The following is a 15,932-nucleotide window of genomic DNA, read 5'->3' on the forward strand; positions in this document are numbered from 1 at the left end:
ATATTTTTTTCGATAACTTAATAACTTTTTCTGGTTTTCTTTCTTTGCATAAAACTAAAAATACTTTAAATAAAAATTAATCACTAAATAAAGAATAATTAGAACTAAAATAACATAGAAAAATCAGAATCAAATACTCTCTCTGTCTTTTTTAATATATCTGTCTTCTATTCTGTTTTGGTCTGTCCTTTTTATCTATCCGTTCTTTTTATAGACATATTTTCTCATTAAACTGATCATTTTTAATATAAACTTAATCCTAAATTTTAAATTGTATCTCAATATATAAATAAACAAATCTATTTAAGATGTTTCTTATCAACTTTCACTCCTTTTTACATAAATAAAAATATTAACTATCAGATTCTTTATAAAGCTTTTTATCTATCTCCATTCCCTTTCTAAATAAAAATATTTGCGGCTATATTTTCTAAATAAAAATATTTATGGCTATAAGACTCTTTTAAACATTCCCAAGAATAATAAAATTACAAGATACATTTCTTTTTATCAGTAATAATATAACATTTAATATGGTCGGTCACGAGATTCTCACCGGTCTCTATAATAACTTGACTTAGTCAAATAAGACAGTTAATAAAAGACATAAGAAATACAAAATAGAAATTACAAACATTCAAGGATCCACATAAGTTATTAATTGATTCAGAAAACATACTTACACAATGTTGTAACCCACTTGTATTTTTGATGGAGCAAATCATGTTGAACCGGAAACACTTTCATTTGTTCATGTACTTTGACTTATATAGAAACTATAATTACTTCCCTGGCGCCGTCTTACTCTTCTAGGGTGTCCTATGCAAACTTGAAATTTGGGGTTTTTTATGGGTCACCAAATCATTGTAAGAGTTAAAATTTTAGATTATAAGAAAATAGATTTTGTATGTTTAACGCGATAACTTAAATTAGGCTATGGCCGTAACAAAAATTTCAGCTCTTTTGGTTAGATTTTGGGTTCTAAGCCGAAATTTTGGCATAAACTACCGCCCAAACTGGTTGATGTTTTCAAAAGCTAAGATTTTAAATAACTTTTGTAGCTGTTAGAAACCATTTGCTAACAACTATAAGTGTTACAAATTATCTGTAATGCAAATAAGTGATACAGAACACTTTACTCATTATATGTTACACATTAACTACTATTAGAAGAATCCTTTTTTTATTTTGACCCCTTAAAATTTGGGGCCCTAGGCGACCGCCTAGTCCGCCTTGCTCCTAAGACGGCCCTTCCCTGGCGATTTCCACTAAAACGGATTACAGAGTCTCTCCAAATCATCACCGTCTTTTCGAATAAAAATGTATCCGCGTTCACAAATCTCAGACATATAGTATATGCCAAGCAATAGTGGAGCGAGGAATTATTGTTCCTTAGTGGGGGGAGAGGGAGTTGATTAACCAAACCAAGGCCAGTTTTTCGATAAGCTTGTTTTATGACTGTATCTAGTTCATGTCTTACGTACAACGGTCTCATAGGTTGAAACTTATACATGCAATTTATAAAACAATATCTGATCTTTTCCAATTTTTAGTTTGGAATTTTGGTTCAGGTTCCATCATAAAGTTGGGTGCTCACATTTCCTTTAAAAACAACATTATCCGAGTATCTTAGTCACCCAAGTTATATACACCATAAAAAAATAACATTATCCATGCATCTTATATGTTAAATGCAGTTCATCATATGGTTAATCATTTGTAATCCAAACCGACGCATTTTTAGTATTTGATGTCACTGTCACAGTGGAATAATCCAAGTACAATACGTGCTTCTCTATAAGTCTTGCAGAGGGCTACGCGGTTCTTCGAAAATGTTCAACATACGAAAATACCTTTCTACTGCGTGCAGTATGATGAGCATTATACATTTTTTTTTTGATAAGCTAGATGCAGCTAGCACACTGAGGATTTAAGTTCCTGAACAACCGAGTCTACCAAATTCATTTTTTTCTTCTTATCATCCATTTTGTTGTTTTCTTCTACTCCATTGTGTCGGGTTATTGCCCCAAATGAACTTTGTTGGAAAGCCTGCGTAAGTCAGTTCTCTAATCAGCTCCCAAATTAAAATTCCCTTCTGCATCAACTACGTATTTCAATGACAAATGACTATCCCTAATAAGTGTTCGTCCCTTGACTATCCTTGCAATCTAAAAGCATGATACTCACGCGTGCCTGACGCTTCATCATGGCATCGTTGAGATATAAGTTTTGTTTATTTAATTTAGGAATTACAGACAAACTCAACATGTATCCAAATCAAATCTTTGGTATCTCTTCACATGATTACATCTCTATTCATGCTACGATTTACCCTTGCTTCTTCTGGATCCATCCTCGGCGATCTCGGAACTACTCCTATAACTGTATTCCTCCTTCGGACACCAAAAATGCATTTAAAATGGTAATTTAATATCTCATGCAAGTTGGACAATAATACACACATATATGTACATACATCTCACCGAGACGTATTCCACGTGTTCTCTTATTTTTCCTCTTTAATATCACACCCTACGTCGCAAACGATTTAGTCTTGCTTGTGACGGAGTTACCGGCTCCAACAGCCTAACTTGTTTAATTGATTTCCTGCATCAATTATTGCATTAACAAAAAATAAAATTTTGTTCCCATGAAACTCAAGAATACCAAAGCATGCATCGGAATCATAAATATGTGTATGCCAAACGTACATTCGGTTGATGTCGCTAACTAAATGAAAATTTTAGTTTTTTTTCCGCCACAATTTTCGCAATTATTTATAAATTTTTTAGGGTTGTTCCAAGGTATCGTGAGTTGCAATTTCAGGTTTATATCTTGTTGAAGCTTGTTTATACCCCAACAGTAGCCTTGATTGGAAACTTTCCAACCATCTAATATATTTCAGGTAACATATCTCTTAATACAATTGGGAATATGTGTTAGGAACCGTATCTAGTAATCAGTCCTAGCACCAACACTATCTTTAGATTCTCTTTAACATCCTAAAAAAATTTAACGAAAAGACACGACTCTGGGTAGGATATCAATAGACAGATTATTGTAAGAACCCACAATATCAATAGGGAACCACCCACTAATTCGTAACTATGAGTTATCCTTAACTTGTAAATCAATTTTATCTTATCTGTTGGATGTGATGTATGCAAAAATGTTATTCCTAAAGTAGGTTCTTGTAGTTTGGAATCACTCTAGTTTGAACAATTATTGACGCCGCTAACCACACCGATGCATAAGACCCTTTTGCATGTCAAAGAAACATTCCGTTAGAGACTTTTCATTATTAAAGTAATTGGAATCAGTTTTTTACAAACCCAAAACTCCATTGGATGCTGAAGTGTAAAAAATCTAATCAGCTGCATATCCATCAGCCCGTTTGTCAGTTTCCTTGCACGACTTACGGTTAATACGGATGTCCCGTTGGGCAGGCGGAGGAGGACTAAGATTTGTTGGAGTAAGTAGGAGAAGTAAGTTTTTTTTTCGAGGAAGAGAAGTATCAGGTATGTTTGGGGACATTATAGCTCTTTTTTAGGGATAAGACGCTTGGATGTTACCTTCTTCTCCCCAATTAAGTCCTCAAGAATATCATACAATATAATATTAGAGTGATGATACACATCGAAGGTGTGTACCACGATCTGCACCGCAAACAAATCCAAGGGTTGTTAGGGCAGCCTTAGGGGAGATTTGCAGGGGGTGGGGCCCTTTTTTTTTTGCTCTCTCACACGGTGCAGCCGCGGGATTTCCTCCACGATACACCAATCATTTTCGATAATATTAAGTCTGCACTATTATTATATATGCCATATCACCTATAATATTTCGTCTTCAAATCGATTGGGATTCGAGTGCAACCCTTACAACTATTGGTATTTGATACAAATGCAGATAAGCCAAGAACTTATAATGTAGTCGACAAACATGAAAGAGTTTATATCAGTGAACTGACTAAAGCCTAAGACAAACCAAAGAAACTCAACCTATAATGTAACCGTGATGAAATCCTACGCTATATCACTTATTAGACCCCTTTGTGGAACTCTTGGATGCCACCCCATACAAATTCAGGGTCTTCATAAACACAAAGAACATAAATTAACCTTTACGCAGAAGAAACGATTTAGTCGAACCAAACCAACAACATGAAAACACGCATTTGTTATCTACTTGAACCCAATTTTTTTTCTTCACAAATCTATCTATTTACAACATTCTCCTTATGTTTCTTGATCTTAAAAACCTTCTTGACAATCTCCTGCTCCTAAACCAAGAAAACACAGATAATCCTACAAATAACAAAGAAATTCTTAGTTAACAACATTCATTCAAGTTACCGCAAATCTGCAATGATCTCATATATGACAATCTTCTTGACATATGTTATTGATTTAAAAATATTTAAATTGATTACGTTTCTCATATGATCATAAAACCTAAAAAAAAAGTGTGATGGTATATGTGACAGCTTAATCTAAGCTAGCATAAGCGATTATTCCCTTTATGAAGTACAGTTAGCATTTCTCGCAAGAATGTATTTGCGATTTTAAGGTGCAACATCGATTGCATATAATTAAGTAAATTCAAAGATTCAAAAGAGATATAATAAATCCTTGCGGAAATTTATCAGGATTTCCATGAGTACTTTCGAGCTTCCCATGAAAAGCTTGAGCATACCTGCAGAACAAATGCATAGTAGTAATCAACCAACAATAAGAAAAAGAAAAAACACGACCAATACCATAGATGAAAAGCTTTTAAGCGTACTTGCAAAACAAAAACAAAAATTACAATCAATACCGAAGAACAAAAAATCAATGTGCAATATTTTGTCCAATTTTAAGGTGCAACGTCAAACTTGCAAACAGAGAAGAGCTCGCGTTATCACCCACGGTGCCAAATTTCAGAATCAACTTATATTGGGTATCACAATATTTAATCAACTTGCATATAAGAAGATTCAAAAATTCCAAAGAGATATACCAAATCCTTTACCTCTTGCGGAAATTGATCAGGATTCCCATAAACACTTAGTTTCCGATAACTCGAACAATACCGTAGAAGAAAAAACGACGTGCAAATAATGTCTTGTCCTATTCTTGAGTGCTTTATATAGAGCAAAGCCTGCAAAATTCATTAACTTAGTTTTGGAAATAATATAATAAATTTCTTATAGTTTTTAGTATATTTTTGGATAACATAATATTTTCCGATAACTATGTTATTTGTTGCATTATTTTGTCTAATTAATCCCTTATTTAACGATCCAAAAAATATATTTTGTACAAAAAATGTTAAATATCTATTTTCACGTCCAGGAATATAATTAATATTTTTTATTTTATATTTTGGGTTTGCTTTTGTGCACAATTGAGATATATTGAGCATTTTCTACACATTTAAGAATGAGATTCTTTTTTTTATGGAATGAAAAATAATACTCCCTCTGTTTCAAAAAGACCGTCCTCTATTCTATTTCCGTCAGTTTCAAAATTGTGTCCAGAATCTGTTTATAGGCGTATTTTTTCAATGCACTCTCTATTATATCCTCTAATTTTTTATATTCATAAATGCATATTAATGAGATCTAATCTAAAATATTAAAAAAATTTGTACAATTAAGGAAACAAATATATCCTTCATTCCTTTTAAAAGACAATATATATGACTCTAAGAATTAAATTCCCTAAAGAGTTTATACTCCATATATTCGATATCTTTTGATTTTCCTTTTTTATTTCTTATTTACAATCCTCTTAACAATTTTAGGAAGTTTTTAATACTTGCATTTTTATTAACTAAAAATAAATAAATAGTTAAGGTTAGTCAAGTAAAGTATTGAGGTCTCCTTAATATTTTGACAAAGTCAAACCGGACTATCTTTTTGAAGCGGAGGGAGTATTGAAACTCATTCATCATTTTGTATCTCATTCATCCTTGAATTGCTTCGATCACATATCACAAAAGTGAAGCAGCAGGGACAAAATCATAGGCGCAAAATCATAAAAGGGAAAAAACCATAGGAACGGTAGCAATAAAGATATGAAACAAAGATAACCATAGAAAAAGATGCTCATTATCTCACCTATACACTCGTACGAAAGTAAACGTCCAGATTTAATTTTATTGTCTCATTATTGACTATGAGCAACGATTACGATCAACTGCAAAACAAAGCCAAATATAAATTAAAAGGAACAAAAATACTAAACAATAAAAGGAATAAATGAATAAAAAAAACTACGGTTGCATAATAGAAGATGTTTAAGGAAAAACTGTGAACTATGAAAGATAAAAGTTCATCGCTTCATCCTTCGCTGCGAGGATATATCACCATCATCTGCAAACAAAATCAATTTCCAAAATAAAAAACCAAAAAAAAAAAAAAATTATAGGAGAAGAAAAAACAATAGGGTAAATGATAAGAGTTTACCTTTGTGCGAGTGCTTTATATAGAATTCGACCAAGCCCGGAAATTCCATAAATAGAAGATAATTTATGGTAGCCATATTCATCTTCTGAAGAAGGCAAAAACTAAATCTTGGAAATAATATCGATTGATATTCGTAAATTTCTTACCACAATCTGGTTGAAAAGATACTGCATCATGCATTAATGAGGAAACAAAAAAAAAATTATGAATTGGGAAAAGAAAAATAGAACAAGTCATGCTACTGTTGAAGGCAGCAAATGCAGGAAACAAACAAAAAAAAATAAGAATTGGGAAAAGAAAAATAAAGTAAGTCATGCTTCTGCTGAAGGCAGTAAATGATGAACCCAAAATTTAGAAAAAGCAAGAATTTTGATTACTCAGTGTAAGAATAAACAGAAAGTTGATCTGGTTTGAGGTACACATATTATTCGCCCCAAATTCTTTTTCCCATGGAAAACTAAAAATGCTAAAAACACAGATTCTAAGAAACAAAATGTCAAACTCATCACCTCATCTTTACACGACATTATTGAATGCTGATTTATCGCCACTAAAGCAAAGAGATTCACAACCAACATCTGCAAATCAAAAACCAAACATCATCAAAAAGATCTGATATTCATTATTATTATTAACAATAATAAAAAAATGAATAATAAAAAAGCAAGAAGAAAAAACCTTAGCGGAAAAAAACTCAACACGTGATCCCAACCTTGCAGAGCACTTTATATAGATAGCAATGAACATGAAATTTCCAGGAAAACAAAACCTTAAAATAGGTAAAACAACATTTAATTTAAGGAATAAAATCGTGATAGGTATCAAAATCTCTTTAAATTTTGGACATATATATTATATCCATATCACCACAATCAGTGGTTGAAAACATATTAGTATATAAAATCCGGGGCATATCAAGACATAACAAAATTAACAATTCACCTTATTTAATCTTTCTTTTTTTAATTTATTTTACATCTATTTTGTTTTAATTATGGTATAAACAAAATTAAAAAAAAGTAACGTGTAAATGACGTTAACTAATTCAACAATATTGCTCGTTTTATGATTGTTTTGTATGAGCTTAGCCCGTTATTTTTTGTTTGTTTGTTTGCTCGATTAATTATATGCTAATCAATATTTGTTCCTATTATTTTGTGTCAAATTCTAACGATTCGCAATTTTTTTGTTGTCAAACAGGATTAATAATAAAGTTATTTGCAAGAGAGACACATTCTCTGATCGAAAGGTTAGTATCCACAATCAATTTAATCATTTTTTTAAGTTTCTCATTATCGGAAGTGTCATCGGGATTAATTGATTTTAATTGATAGAACGAAATTGTAATTAGGAAAAGAGAAATTCGAAGAATTGTAACAATTTTTTTTTAATTTATTAATGTTATAATCAATGATGCGATTTTGCGTGATTATTTTCATGAATGATGCATGATTAATTTAGTTTTTGGGTGAAACCGTGAATTCATGACTTAATTATTTTTGTTAATATTTTATTTTTTGAGATAAACTTCTACTGGTAACAAAATATTTGTTTCCAAAAAAAATCCGTGGAATCTTTTTGCACTTTTCCTTATGGTACATGTCAAATAAACTTTCTTTTTAAAAATTCGACGGGGCCGGAATCAACCAGAAGCTCCGATTAACCACGTCGTTCGAAAAAACTCTATTTTTATATAAAGAATATGTATGTCTCCGGTCTCCCTCTATATTATATACGAAATTCTCAAGATTTTATAATGATTTCTGGTCAGTTTCTTCTTGTGTTTTTAGACAATTTTTTTCTTCTTTTTGATCGAATCTCAATTATCAGATTTATCATCTAATTACACAAGGACTGGAAATCTGATTTTATGTCATTAGATGAATCGCCAAAGTACCCATTGGTGGTACATTTTATCATTTCTCATTTACTCTTGGTAGGACAACATTCACATCTCAGGCTCTCAGCCATTTAACCTGAACTGTTTTAACTTTCACCTACTGCTGAATGCGTAAGAACTCGGAATGTGTCGGCTACAATTCTCGTCTGTTTGTTTGACGTACAAAATTTGAGGGTGAAAATTGATAGCTCCCACTATATTTGTTGAATCTTGATGATAATCACTGGAAAGCACGTTCTACAGATGGAACCAATCTCATCACTTGGGCTCCAAATTATACCGCCTAACCACAAAAAAATTGAATGTAAAGGCCAAACCCAAAAGAACCCGAGTTCCAAAATCAATATGATTACACTTACCCAAAAGAATGAAAGCCAATAGACTCACACCAAAGGGCCAAACAAGGCAGCAGAGCGCTGAAGGAGTTTCAAGCAGAACCACCTCCATTTAACCCTTTAATTACTGTGTTTCAGGCAGAATCGTCATCCAGCTGTAGCATAATACTGATGTTTTGTGTTTTTTTTTCTCTCTCTGAAGCGAGTTTCCTTAACCAGCTGTATTAACTAAAGCCTACATGCATTACTTACACAAACACGAATTTGTACATGAGTTTCCTTATCTTACAACTACTAAAACAGCACGGAACTTGATATTTACAATCCTAAAGAGGATTAAACAAGCAAAAAAGAGCAAGTAATTATGATGTTACTGAGCATTTTCAGTTAGTATTCTGAAGTCTGAACCACCCAAAAGAGGACTACACTCATTCGCAGAGGAAAGGCGGCATACTCTTCGATGGTAGTAAGAACAGTTTGAAGCGCACTTGAAAGATGTCAAAGCTCCCCAAGTACCTCCCTGACAAACTTCGTTATCGATTTTACAGCTTCCTCTTCGGCTGCTTCTTGGGTTGATCCGATTAAATTTAGATGCTTCTTACCAATCTTGAATGAATGATCACCACCATCAACTACATGTAACTCGCTGACAGTTTCCATCTTACGGCAAACTGCAGTCAGCTTATCAAGAGAGCAGAGTGCATCTTTGCTACCCTTTATCATATTAGTAAGATTCATTTTAGAATTAGAGAAGCTTACTTGGCAATGTAAGGGAACTTGATATAATATTCATATAAAAGCATGTTAAGAGCTTTCCAAACCTGTACAAAAATAGTTGGAACTGGAAGCTGCAACAAGGTTTCTTGTCTTTTCGATGCATTTGAACCCTAAATTGGAAACACGACATGTTATTTCTACTATATATGCAAACCATCCAGCACCAGTAACCATGCATTTATATCTTTATAGATAGTCGAGGCATGGTCATTGTTTCAGACACCTCAACACCATGGACATTTTTTTGGATCAGCCTAGGGTATATCAGTGAGGGTCTGAGAAAAGTTCAATTGCTACAATATTAGGTTCAAACAACATCACGTTGTAAAAGCGAACTGGGGTAACTATGCCGAGGGTTGACATCCAGCTAATTCAGGATGGTTATATAGCTACATATATTTAAACTGATAACTATAAGGCCTGACTTTCGAAAGATTCAGCTCTTGACTTAGTGGCTTGCATATTTTATAATGAGTTAGAAAATGACATCAGTATATATGATTAGATGACTTAGTGGTTCCATGGAAAATAAGTGCAACTTCCTATAAGGACCAGAGAATTATTTTCTAGCACTTCTACTCACATCCCGCCTTCTAGAACTTGTAATACAAAACCACCTAAGACATAAAAATCTAAGAACTTAGAGCAATTATTTGTCGCTGCAAGCTTAAACATAACAGATTCTCACTCTGTTTCCAAATTAGTTGTGATCGAATTGGCCTTAGAAAGGCTTGGATGAGTTTAATGATGAGCTTACATAACGAATGTAAAAGTAAAATCATATGGAGCGCTTTAAAGAAGAAACATTTTTAAATACAATAAGATTCTATAAACAGTTGCAATGCATTTTAAAGTAGATGGTGGACTGAAGAGTATCACTTCTTGCAAAGGGAGTTGGGCACATATAACCAGAACTGAGGATAATAGACAGAAAACAAATGCTAGATAAAATTGAATAGACCACATGTAGAGGTATCGTATTAGCAATGTGGTATCGTATTAACAAAACCTTTAGTGGGTATCCCAAGCAAATTACTGCAGAGATGTTGATGTCTCCAGTGGCTGCAACCATGCAACTAACTCTATTCAAAAGAAAACGCTGAATCTTAGTTTCTACGATTGTCCAAATTTCAATGGAAATGCGTATTAATAGAAAGCAAGCAAATTTTGCAAGTGGTACCTTGAACCCATGGACTTTCCTGCCAATACCAACGGATGACCAGGATACTTCGCAGCAGCCTCTTTCACAATCCCCAAGTGGAAATCTACTAGTTTCTCCGCCTTAGGGGGAGCACCTTTTTTTCCACCAGATAAATCTGCCGGGTATTCATTTACGTAAATCTCAGCTATATTACCTAACTTTGTCTACTTGTATTTCTATACAATCTACTTTTAACCAGGGCATCCCTAATATACTAGTTAAGTTTTCATTTGTATTTGGGTGGTATGAATCGTTCCTTCTGTGCTCTAAATTTTTTTTTCCCTCCCCAATTCAAGAAAGTTAAGTGCAGTTTAGAGCCCTCGTTGACAAATAGAACAGATCAACTTTATTTTGGATCACTGTTAGTAACACATGGCTCTATAATAGGTCATTCTTAGCATCTCCATGTCATTGTCACCCACGCTAAGAAGTGTTTTCTCAATTTTCTTGCTTAACCTCACACGATAAAGAACCAAGTGGAAAAGCCAAGTCTGAAAAGCCACTTTTTTCTCTATTTTTCTTACTTGACCTAGCGTGATATATAACCAACAATTGCTTAATGCAGGATAAGAGGTAGACATACATGGGTAATCAAATGTAACTACATCAACAGCAAGCAAAGCCTTTCCCATCATATCTTTCCATCTGTAGAAAATCCAAACATCATAAGTAAGAGTGTATAATTCTCATTTCCAAACTTGCTGAAAAGATCAAATGAGCAAAGAAAAGAGATCCCAAAGAAAGCCCGCATATGTTTTTGAATTCCTTGGATAACTAAGATAAAGTGGCCCAAATTGCAATTACTAGTGAACTTCCTTAATTGGTCTGCATAACTCTATACCATGATTCATTAACCTGTTTTAAATAAAATAACATGTGTTGTCCACTAATCTACGGAGAATCTAAATCTTACAAGTGGTTCCAATTACCACGGGTTAATTTGTGTGAATAACCTAAATATAGAACCAGATAACATTTCTACTGAGTTTCCTTTGCTCTACATACAACAATTTGAACCAGCATCTGCTGGATACAGTAATCATCTATTAGTCATAATCACAATGAAGTAGGTAAAAAACCCTACTCAATGTGTAAAATTGTACCAGATTACTTGAATTTACTTCAAGATGTTCGACGAGTGAAAATCCAAATGATACATCGTGAGAAAACATATAAGAGGTTGCAATGAGAGACAGAGATGACCGTTTCATCCATTCAGACGAAGAATTAGCTCCAGCACCATGAGCAAAAACGACGAGAGGGTATCTCTTCGGATGAGAAGATTCAATCGGAATATCTTCGATCTGGTCATCCTTACGACTACGTTTGGAAGGAGGAGATACAGAAGTCATTGCCAAAACCTTGTAAGTGATGATTTCAGTTATCTTCTGAAACCCTATAAAACCCCGAAGAGACCAGCCAGACAATATCGAACAAGCATGAATCAGAAGGCGTGGTATAGTTTGGACGTACTAGGGTATGTAATACGGGCTTTGTGGTGATGTTGGCTTGTTGCTGCAGCAGACTGGTATTTGTATTACTAGTTTGTATTATTACTTATGTAAAGGTAGGTATTCAATTACAGTACATCACCCTGAACCTGAACAGAACATGAGAAGAGAAGAGAAGAAAATGAGAGTTTTTACACAATTTACATCGGATCGGACTCTATTTATGCCTGAGTGCAAGTTAAAAAAATTAATATGCCACATACTGTCCCACATGTCACGGTTGTACATGGATAAGTAATTTGACCAAGTCAAGTTTGCATCTAACAAACCAAACACCAACTCAACATCCTGTGGACCCCAACTCAATGTGAAAACTAAAATGTCCACAAAAAATGAGGTTTTTTTTGGTGGAAAGTCGCACACAATGAATTACCAACATTACAGTGATTTCACCGACTAAACATCAGAGCAACAAATACATGTCCAAATTGCAACAATCAGGAAGAATCGGCACAACATCTACTTTTCGAATGAAATTCCTCAGAAGAAATATGGCAACTAATAATGAATCATCTAGCAAGTATTCCGGAGACCAACAATATTCGTGAACAACAGCACCAACAGGCAGGATCACAACATGAATTACAACTACAACATCAACATCAACAAAGGCCATCACGCTCCAACAACCACATATGCCCCACCAACATTCAGGAAGTACTCCTAAATCATACTCAGCAGAAAAAAGAGTGTTACTAAGTTTCACGGTATGGAACATATGGCTGGCCAGAAATGCACTAGTGTACAACAGGCAAAGACACCATCCAAGGCAAACATTCCAAATCATAATGGTAATGTATGAAGAGTACCAACGAGCACATGAATATATGGCACCTATCATGGCTAATGGACCAACAATCGCAAGGCTACACAGGAAAAGAACGACTACTTCAACAATCTACATAGGATGGACTCCACCGGAAATAAATTGGATCAAGGTAAATACAGACGACGCATCCAAAGGAAACCCGGGACCGGCAGGGGCAGGGATCATATGCAGAGACAGTGAAGGGAATCTACTGAAGGCAATTGCGGCACCACTTGGGATAACCAATTCAATTCAGGCGGAAACATGGGGATTACTACTCGCAACAAGGATAGCTACTCAACACCATTGATAGAGAATCTGGTTTGAAATTGACTCGCAGGCACTACTCAATCTAATTCAAAAAAAGGAATCAATACCATGGTACCTAAACAACATGCTGGCAGAACTCAACTCGCTCCTAAGAGAAATTCCAATCTACAAAATCACATACACTTGGAGAGAGGAAAACCAAGCAGCTGATGCATCAACAAATAAGGCGGTCACAAACCAAACCCAGAACACAACTGCAACAACAACAAACAGCTGGGAATTCACATGCCCATCCTTTATCCACGATATTGTTTTTAATGATAGGATTGGCACAAAGTATCCTAGAAATGTAACCTCAAGTTTCTCATTTTAATGAATTGGTGACCTTTTTTTTTAAAAAAAAAGAGTCAAGTTTGCGGCGAAGATTATCTTCGCGTATTCCGGATATCTGGGCAGTACAGGGTGGGCCAGCCACAATCAATATACAACATTTGTGGCATTTCGTAACTTGCTCGACATCTCTAAGAGCATCTCAAAAGTGGGTATTAAAAATCCTACTTGAAAATTTTATCAAGACAATTATTTAGTAGGATTTGCACATACATACAATGTAGATGTGGAAAATCCTACTACTACATCCAATGAATCTTAAGGACACGCAATTTAAGTAAATAAGCAAGAGATGAACATGAACACAAGATATACGTGGTTCGGCATGATTACCTACGTCCACAGGGGTGAAAGGATGATCTTATTACTTGATTCAAGGTTACAAGATGATGTTTCTTACTAACAAGCTCTCTAGTCACTCTACAAAAATCTTTAGTGTTTTCTCTCTCTTCCTGAATTACTTGCCTTTCTATTCTTTACAAATCTCTCTATTTTATAAGCTCTCAAGATGATATATCCATATTATAGTGCGAGTCGTGGTACATCTTTCTTGCTGCTCTTCTCGGGTACCATGTGATGCTTCTCCCGACATATCGGCCTAGGTTGGGTGAGATCAACTCCCGACGTTCTTATGTTCGATATTGATTGCTTAGTATGACCCGATGTCGTCCTTTATTACGACTAGATGTTGTTACCCCCGAGTCCTACTTTGACTAGATTCTTCTTATCCTTCCAACTACTTTGTCAGAGCATTTATTAACCTAGCTTCCGACAGACGTCTCTTCCATCACATCCGAGCTTCACCTTTACACGTGTTGGCTTCACGGGTTATTCTGATGTCTCTTTCCTAGCGCCGAGCCTGGAAAGGATGATTCGGTGCCTCGCATCTTCCTTACTATTGGTGAAACATCGCCTAGGATTGCTCCACCTGGATCTGTGGATTATTTACACCTGCATATAGTAAATATAGGACCTCGTAACTAATAAACTATCTCCAATAGTATAGAGGTTTGACCCTTATATAATCTTATGTGATGAAATCGTAACCGTACCTAAACGTGCACACCTTGTTGCTAAACAATAGTTAGGCGAAGTTATCCATATGAACACTTTCATATCAACCTTATTCATAACTAGTTCAAATGACTCAAGTGCAACTAGTTCTAGAGTTGTTCAATTATTTATATTCTCATAGAAGTGTACAAGACATAATTGAAGCAAAATAGATTTTGATTCACTCGAATCAATTCATGAACATTATAGCCACGGTTTGCAAAAGATTTCATTCCTTAATATATAAATGTATTAGTTAATGAACAAACCGTTTTGAGAACATAACCTACTCAAGTATGCAAACGGGTACGCATACGTAAGTGGTCAAACTTAGTTTGGGTTCGCCAGTATGCAAACAGGTACGCATACCTCCAAACTCAATTGAATTTCCAGACATGAACTTTACACCAGTACGCATATGGGTATGCATACTAAGTTCCCGGACTTTCGTTAAACCAACCAGTACACGTACGGGTATGCATACTATGGTTCCCGGACTTGGAATAACATGCAACAATTATCATAAAAGAACGCATACTGTGCTATATCCAATCATGGTTAATTGTTCTAAACTCCCATTTCAATCATTGAAATATTCTTAGAAGACGACAATAGCTGTCTCACACAAACTATTAGCTTCAAAGCAATTTTCAAGTGATTGAATGATCAATGCGAAACATTCTGAATCTACATCAAATGACTGTCTCACACAAATCATGTAAGATGTTACCAGGATATTTTCACATGATCATATTTTGACTTTCGTCAAGAATATAAGATGAACTTGGTTAAAGCGAAAGCTTACCAACACATATTTTGAGAAATATGTAAGCGAGTTAAACTCAGCTCGAAATATCAAATGTGTATAATCGAAGTCTATATACCTATATGACTTTTGTCTGAAAATAGGAGATAGAATAGATACACTTTTGAGTGATAGATGAGTTCAAGTCTTCACATACCTTTTGTTGATGAAGTTCCACAAGCTCCCCTTAATAGTTCTTCTTCTTCAATCGATGAACGCCGTGAAGTCTAAAGCTCAACTACACTTACTATCCTAATCCGAGACTTAGCTATAAGTAGACTAGAAATCAAGACTTATAGTTTTGGCAACTAAACTTGACAACAAGCTTGAGATGGAAAAGCTTGCGAGTTCGACTAAGCAGTGCTCTAACGATCTCCCCTTTTGCCAATTTTAGTGACAAAACTATCAATACATATGAATTACAAAATAAATAA

At 34.6% G+C, this 15,932-nt stretch overlaps 1 protein-coding gene and 1 long non-coding RNA gene across 3 annotated transcripts; both read right to left on the minus strand.

Annotated features, from left to right (window-relative positions):
* Window positions 1–3,861: 3,861 nt before the first annotated feature.
* On the minus strand, window positions 3,862–7,145 carry LOC113320428. 2 transcript variants are annotated; one of them, XR_003346094.1, is made up of 6 exons: window positions 7,127–7,145; window positions 6,958–7,026; window positions 6,449–6,615; window positions 6,101–6,355; window positions 5,011–5,139; window positions 3,862–4,304 (listed from the first exon to the last, which is right to left on the minus strand). It is a non-coding gene; the product is annotated as an uncharacterized LOC113320428 (long non-coding RNA). The 2 variants fall into 2 exon arrangements; XR_003346093.1 differs by having other exon boundaries at window positions 3,862–4,692.
* A 1,628-nt stretch (window positions 7,146–8,773) lies between these two features.
* LOC113321132 (KAT8 regulatory NSL complex subunit 3-like) lies at window positions 8,774–12,252 on the minus strand. Its single transcript, XM_026569014.1, has 6 exons — window positions 11,865–12,252; window positions 11,245–11,306; window positions 10,641–10,776; window positions 10,470–10,542; window positions 9,505–9,570; window positions 8,774–9,397 (listed from the first exon to the last, which is right to left on the minus strand). The coding sequence occupies exons 1-6, from the start codon at window positions 12,011–12,013 to the stop codon at window positions 9,182–9,184; spliced, it is 702 nt and encodes a 233-aa protein (XP_026424799.1). The 5' UTR covers window positions 12,014–12,252; the 3' UTR covers window positions 8,774–9,181.
* Between the last annotated feature and the right edge of the window lie 3,680 nt (window positions 12,253–15,932).

The sequence above is a fragment of the Papaver somniferum genome, chromosome 11 (assembly GCF_003573695.1).
Source record: "Papaver somniferum cultivar HN1 chromosome 11, ASM357369v1, whole genome shotgun sequence".
Classification (NCBI taxonomy): Eukaryota; Viridiplantae; Streptophyta; class Magnoliopsida; order Ranunculales; family Papaveraceae; genus Papaver; species Papaver somniferum.

Bases quoted from the DNA above. Each gene is read 5' to 3' on its own strand.
- LOC113321132 (XM_026569014.1), bottom strand. From the start codon at position 12,013: ATGACTTCTGTATCTCCTCCTTCCAAACGTAGTCGTAAGGATGACCAG. The intron at 9,571-10,469 runs GTTTTGTTAATA...TTTCCAATTTAG, and splicing joins GCTTGGGATACCCACTAAAG to GGTTCAAATGCATCGAAAAG. The intron at 9,398-9,504 runs GTTTGGAAAGCT...AATATGATAAAG, and splicing joins TTCCAACTATTTTTGTACAG to GGTAGCAAAGATGCACTCTG.